The 7180-nt window shown below is 29.0% G+C and overlaps 1 protein-coding gene across 1 annotated transcript in view; it reads left to right on the top strand.

The window, feature by feature from the left end:
- The window catches only part of LOC106681060 (very long chain fatty acid elongase 7), a 37810-nt gene that overhangs the window by 22672 nt on the left and 7958 nt on the right, over positions 1-7180 (top strand). The window contains exons 5-6 of the mRNA XM_067045216.1: positions 6530-6586; positions 6668-6773. Coding sequence (XP_066901317.1) covers positions 6530-6586; positions 6668-6773 — 163 coding nt within the window. The remainder of the gene's footprint in view (positions 1-6529; positions 6587-6667; positions 6774-7180) is intronic.

The raw sequence follows: 7180 nt of genomic DNA, 5'->3' as shown, positions 1-7180 counted from the left end.
TGGTAATATACATAATAGGGGGAAAAGAAATATTAATAAATAAAAAAAAACAGATAGAAAAACAAATAAAACAAAGGAACAACAAAAAATGAAACAAACAAAGGAAAAGTAAAGTATAAAATAATGTGATACAATGTGTGTAAGTGATTAAGAAACAAAAGATACCAAATGAACGGGGATAGAGATTCTGACACTATTTGGGTTTTTTTTTTACCGCACCCGGACCATATTCCATTCATCATAAATTATAATATGAAAAACGATACTTTGTCCTCACATGACCAACTTTTTCGTCTAATGACTCTGAGAACTGAGAAAAAAATTAAATATTTTGACATATTTTTTTTTATCATTTAAAAAAATTACATCCAATACGGTCCGACATGATTACAAAATCTATCGATCGGTGCCAAGATAATATAAAAATGATAGACATAAGTGAAATGTATTAATTATAATTTTGACTATTAGGGTGTTATGGGGGCTATTACAATTTATAAGCTAGATCAGTACAATATGAACTGATTGTATATTATTGTTGTGTTATTGTATTGTCATATAGTGATTCAACTATTTATCGGGTTGTAAAATAAGTTTGTAGCGTTTTAAATATTTCAATTTAATCCTATCTGTGTTAATAAAATCATATTTACTTGGTCACTAATGTTTACATATTCTAAAAAAAGATTAGTTAAGGTGCTTTTATGCATCAGCTTCAACCGAGATTCCTTATCTTTAAGTGATATTTTGCTTGCTCAAAATGGAAGAGAAAAAATTCATTTTGGTCATTTATTGATTTTTTATTCCCGAAAAGGAAAATCCGCTGCACAGATGGTTAGCAAAATTTGCAGTGTGTATGGCGATTATGCTTCAGGAGAAAGCACCGTCCGTAAGTTGATTGCTCGATTAAAAAGACGCAAAGCGCTCGGGTCGTCCTTCAACTGTTAATAACCTAATTCAAGCATTGGTCACAGACCATCCTCACTCTAAGAAATGGAATATCGCAGAAGCCCTTAACATATTTCATGCGTGTCTTAAATCATTTGTGTCTCATAATCGAAAAGTCATAGTTTTCCATCACGATAACACCCGTTCTCACGTGTCTTTGTAGACCCGGCAGAAATTATTAGAGTTTGGCTAGAATGTGATCTCCCACCCACCCTATTCACCAGACCTTGCCCCAACAGATTTTCACTTATTTCGGGCTCTTCAAAACTCTTTTAATGGGAAACACTTTAATTCACACGAGGACTGCAAAACGCACATAGAGGAGTTCGATGCACAAAAAACTGAGAAGTTCTAGGAAGACGGAATTAAAAAATTACCTGAAAGATGACAACATATAATAAATCAAAATGGGTCATATATAATTGATTAAAAATACTTACAAGAATCTAAAGTTTTTATTGAAATCATCAATAAAAAACTCTATGAACTTATTTTACTATATATTGAGCCGAAATTTTGCCAAACGTTTCAGGGCTTCATCAGGGCTAAAAAAGATACACACACATAATTTATATAAACATAAATTAAAAATTAAACAGATGTCCAATAAAACGAAACAATTTAATAATAATTATAATTATACATAACCTTTTATTATTCTTATTTAATTTTTACGTTTCATTGTACATCTTTATAATTTTCCATTTACTTTTTTCGTTTATGTTTACATCATTTAAATGTTTTTATCTTTTTTAGCCCTGATGAAACCCTGCAATGTGGGACGAAACGTTGGCTCAATATAAATAGTTTAATCACTATTTGAGTTTTTCTTTGAAATGAAAATAATGTTTAAAAAATAATAATATAATAATTAAAAAATAATAAGAATAATGAAAATAACTAACTGAAAGGAAATTGAAGAGAATAATAATGCTGCAAATTTACAATTAGGGAGTTCAAATAATAATGAGAATAAAATAAAATGATGCAGAATATGGTAAATTTAAATGTGGTTAATTTATTTATTAGCGATATAGTTTGAAGTACATTTACCAAATATATTATAGGAGGGTTCCATAAATTTAATTTTTTTTCTAACATTTTTTAGATATATTATAATATGGGTATTCATGATCTTAAGTTTTACATGTTAAAGCGTGTTAAATAGAGAAACTCATGTTAAATGGATAAATATTACATTCTTTTAGCATAGGGGTATTCATGATCTTTGGTTTAACATGTTAAAGCGTGATAAATGGAAAAACTCATGTTAAATCGAAAAAAAATTGCCTTCTTTTACCGTGGTAAAACGAAATAACATTTAACATGGCTGAGAGTCTGTTACTTGGTCTGTTAAATGGAGAATGACGTCACACAATAGACCAGTTGAGATCGCCGCCATTTTTGTTGTTGTGACAGCTCAGTTCTTTCGTGTGTTTGTGGTATTCATATCCCTGTTATTAAACCAGAATGGATAATTTTAATGATACATTTGAGAAAAAAAAAACAGTAAAAAAAACAATGTAATTTCATTCTACTATCTGAAAATTTGTAAACGCTCGCCAGATAAAAATCTCACTATATGAACCATGTAATTATTCTTAGAGGACATATTTATTCTGGGGAATAAAGTTATTTTTTCATTTCATTTCATAAGCTAAACTTTCACACAAATTCCACTTTTCACTCACTCTAGGCATGTTGTAATTAATTACTTAAATCAAAACTGAAGTAAACAATAACATGAGGGTCTGAAAGGAAGGTTATAAACATAAAGGCTCATACAACAAGTTGCTGAGAAAATCCGCTAGGGGTTCTTATGCATTTAACGTTTAACATGACTTCAAATAGGGCTGCTCACAATCTTATAGTTATAACATTTAACACAACATCATGAATACCCCTATTGTAATATTCTCTTTTTGAGTAAATAGTTATTTTTATGTATAAAGGGTTTTTAATATATTTTTGTTTTATGTATCGTTTCAATATTGTTTTGTTAAACCAAAAAGAAAGCTAAATAATTTTGTTCAGTCAAATATAGCGGAAAAATTGTTAAATAAAGCCAATATGGCGGCACCATTCTGAAGTCGGTAAACTTGCTGCCATGTTGAGCAGAACCAAACATTTTAAACTTTATTTATCTTCCCATCAAGTTTATAATTACAGTAGATTCGAGAGAAAATATAAGTCGAAAAATAAGTATTAAAGATTAAAAATCATAAGAAAAAACTCAAAACTTTTGTGCTACAAACGATGTTTACATGGAACATTTTTTACCAAGCTCCCGATTAGACTTCACTGGTTGTTTATACGTGGGAAAGGTAAATTATTACTTTATTATTATTAACTAATAATAATAATATTCTTTATTTATTCTGGGATTGATCCCTTTAGAATAATATACAGGCGTCAAAATTAGGCTTTAAAGCCTTAGAGTAAAGTACAAAATAAAAATGAAATAATAAAACGTCATAAAATATAATAAAACAGTGAATTCGAAAAGCTAAAAATGAACCACAATGATTAACAAAGTCTATAAAATAAAAATAGAACAAATAAAATAAATCTATATGTAATATCATAAAACATATGATGACTACCTTCTGATAATAAATAAAAGGAGAAAAAAAAATAATAAAAATCAAATACAACTAAACTAAAAGTAATAAATGTAAAGGTAAAATTTCTACTAATACACATATTTACAAGTATAAAACGAAAAACTGAAGCAGAAAATACAGAAAATACATAAACCTTGTTTGAAACTTTCAATTGCTATTCTTCTGGAACTGGGTGGACAAAGGTGGTCGAAGATACGGGATTTGAAGTTTGTAAGGGTATTAGTACTTTGAATGAAGGAGGGAATAGAATTCCATAGGAAAGAGGAGCGGTAGAGGAAAGATCTACCAAAGGCTATGGTTATAGTTACATATAAGTCTGAAGGTGGGTATTGCGGGAATGCACTGAGGATTTAAATTGAAGGATATCAGAGAGTACGAAGGACGGCGGGATTGGATAATTAATAAGGTAAGACGTATCCTGGATACAGGAGGTCCTGAACATCCTTTGTCTCCCTCAGTGACACATCTAGAAAAAGACGACACCTAGAATTATCCAAAAAGTTAAAGTGACATTTCTTTTGGATCACCGGGATGAGATGTGTTGAAAACTATTAGATGACCAAATGCTTTGTTTAAAGACAGTGTTAATCTGTGCAATATAAGTCATCAAAAACCATCAGTCATCAGTCATCATAGAAGACCATAAATTGGTTAGTGTTGTACAACATAGAATGTTAAGCATATTTGTCAAAGTAGATGTTAATTTAGCTGTCTGTTCTGGTTGCCTAGAAACCAACTCTGATATTAAGAGTCTATAATATTACATATAATATAGTAAAAATTCTCATATTTATTTATTTATTTGACTTTGTCATATTTAAAACTATACTTTAGATATGAGAATAAGTAAAAAACAATTAAAATTCCTCTTATTTACTTTAAATAATTTTTAAATATTACAATATATATTATACATGGTATAAATATGGACAAACGACTGACCTAGTATCCTCATGTAAGATTGAAAAGCCCGGAAACTGCACGTCGATTCCAAATCAGAGTTTGGTAAAAAGTAATTACAATTACTGCATTTAGGAATTGCAAAATTTCAAATACATTTACAAATAATTGCAATTTTAATTACAATCACTTGATTAATTACAAGCTGGGCCAAATAATTTGGATTTAACTTCTTATGTAATTGTTATTTTTTTCATAAAATTACAAGTAATTTTAATTACAATCACAAATATTTAACAATATAAATATTAAAATATGTTTTACAATGGCTCATCATAAAAACATGGAAATGATATTTGAACTTAAGAAGTTGAGCTTTTTGGCTTCACTAAACCTTAAAATTCCACTGGATTATCAAATCATTACTTTGTAACAAATAAAATCATCCATAAAGACCTTAATGTTCCATATATTCTATAACTATCCTAAACCAGATTTCTAAATAGCCTGAACCAGTCCTTCCATAATATATTCCCTGTAAAGAAGAAGGAATAAGGCTAAGGCGGCGAATAAAAAGTCACTATAAAATGTAAATATAGAAAACCAAAGCTAATAGTACAAGAGCCGGGAAGAAAAAAAAGGCAGTTATCTCACCCAAATTTTTGATTACTTTAGTGAAAACTATGTATAATTACTAGTCAAAACTGATGAGTCTGCCAAGAATAGGAAGGGGGAATAAAAAATGGCGACTGTTTCAAAACGTTAAAAAAAAATAATTTTTCATTCGGAGCTCTATATCTGTAAAATTAAAAACAATACTAGAAAATCTAAAAGGACATTATTTAAAGAAGAGTAAATTTTCTAAAATGTAAGCCCTAACAGAGCTATTTACGTCCGAAATAAAGCTATTTAAAAAGCAACATTCTTAAAAATCTACCGAAAGATTGGTAGTTTGTTAATGTATTTTGAGAACTCTATATCTGAGGAACAATGTGACGTACATATGTCTATTAACAATCAAATTAAAGCTATTTTAATATCCTATAAAGTAGTTTGTAACCTTTACCTTTGTAGGAATAGTAGTTTTCATGATATTTGCTAAAATAAATTGATTTATAGTTGTTCAGACAATAGGTTTGATTTATGAAAAACTTTATTTCAAAAAATCATTGTACGTACAGATGTCTGTCAGCGCTCAAATTAAAGCTTGTTAAATTTACTATAAAATAGTTAATGACGTTTCTCTTTGTAGCAGTTTTTATGATATTTGACTAAATAAACACATAAAATGTTAATTTCTAGTTGTTGTTATAAAATGTTGGATTTTTGAAAAAAAATATATCTCTAGACCCATAATACACACATATGTCTGCCAACTCTAAAAAATAAAGGAAATTTAACTTAATATAAAGTAGTTTATGACACTTATCTGTGTAGGGATAGTAGTTTTTATGATATTCACATATAAATATAAATTTTGCAAATGAAAATTTGTACGAACAATTATAAATCAATTTATTTTAGCAAATTTCATGAAAACTACAACTCCTACGAAAATAAAAGTCATAAACTAGCTTTAATAGATATCTTTACGTCACATAGTTCCTGAGATATAGATTTCTCAAAATAAATTCACTAACAAAAATATTCCAGTACGTTCCATACAACATTTTTATGAAATGTTGGTTTTTAAAAAGCTATATCTCGAGAACTATTGAACGTAAATAGCCAATATTAGGGCTTACATTTCAGCAAATTTAATCTACTTTAAATTATGCTCTCTTAGATTTTCTAGTGTTGTTGGTAGTTGTATAGAGCTCAAAGTAAAAAATTAATTATTTTTAACATTTTGAAACACCCGCTATTTTTTATTGCCCCTACCTACACTTGGCAAACTCATCAATTTTGAATATTAATTATTCATAGTTTTCATTAAAGTAATAAAAAATGGGGTGGATTAACTGCCTATTTTCTCCTCTTGGAGACTGACTTACACTGACATTTCATATGAAACGACCCAATATCTTGTTAAATATTAAATTGCTTTTTGTTTCCAGGTCTTGGAGTGCTTATATTACTATTATATAAACAAAATAATTGACCTTATGGATACAGTAAGTATATATTATTATGCATATATTATTGACTCGGATATATTTTAAAAGTTCAATTTTTTTTTTTAAATTGTGATATAGGTGTTCTTTGTACTAAGGAAAAAACAATCTCAAGTCACATTTCTCCATGTATATCATCACGTTGTGATGGTTGGAAGCTTGTGGGTTTCAACTATGATGTTTAGAGGTAAGATCATGATAAAATAAATAAAAAGTATTTTATTTTTAATATAAAGAACATGTTGTTATACTAAAGGCCGTTGGTAGCTGAGTGAGTTAAGGCATAGGTCTTTACAACCTACGAAACAGCAGCAGCGCCGGTTCCAAGTCGGCCAGGGAGGTAGTAGGTAGCAGGCTCACGAAATAAAAACTTGACACTCCGCCATAGTTAGAATGGGGTGGTAACCTGTAGATAACCCACCCTGCCCCTTTTGTCAGAAATGACATGAAAGGGGGTAAAAGAAAAAAAAACAAAAAAAATATTATTCTACAAAGCGCACAAACATTGAATTGAAATAGTATTTTTATTTGCCGATTAACATGTCACATATATTAGGGGTATTCATGATCTTTGGTTTAACATGTTAAAGCGTG

Source organism: Halyomorpha halys, unplaced genomic scaffold (assembly GCF_000696795.3).
Source record: "Halyomorpha halys isolate HHAL.00 unplaced genomic scaffold, Hhal_1.1 Scaffold306.1, whole genome shotgun sequence".
In the NCBI taxonomy this organism is placed as follows: domain Eukaryota; kingdom Metazoa; phylum Arthropoda; class Insecta; order Hemiptera; family Pentatomidae; genus Halyomorpha; species Halyomorpha halys.
This window is presented reverse-complemented; position numbering and strand designations above follow the sequence as displayed.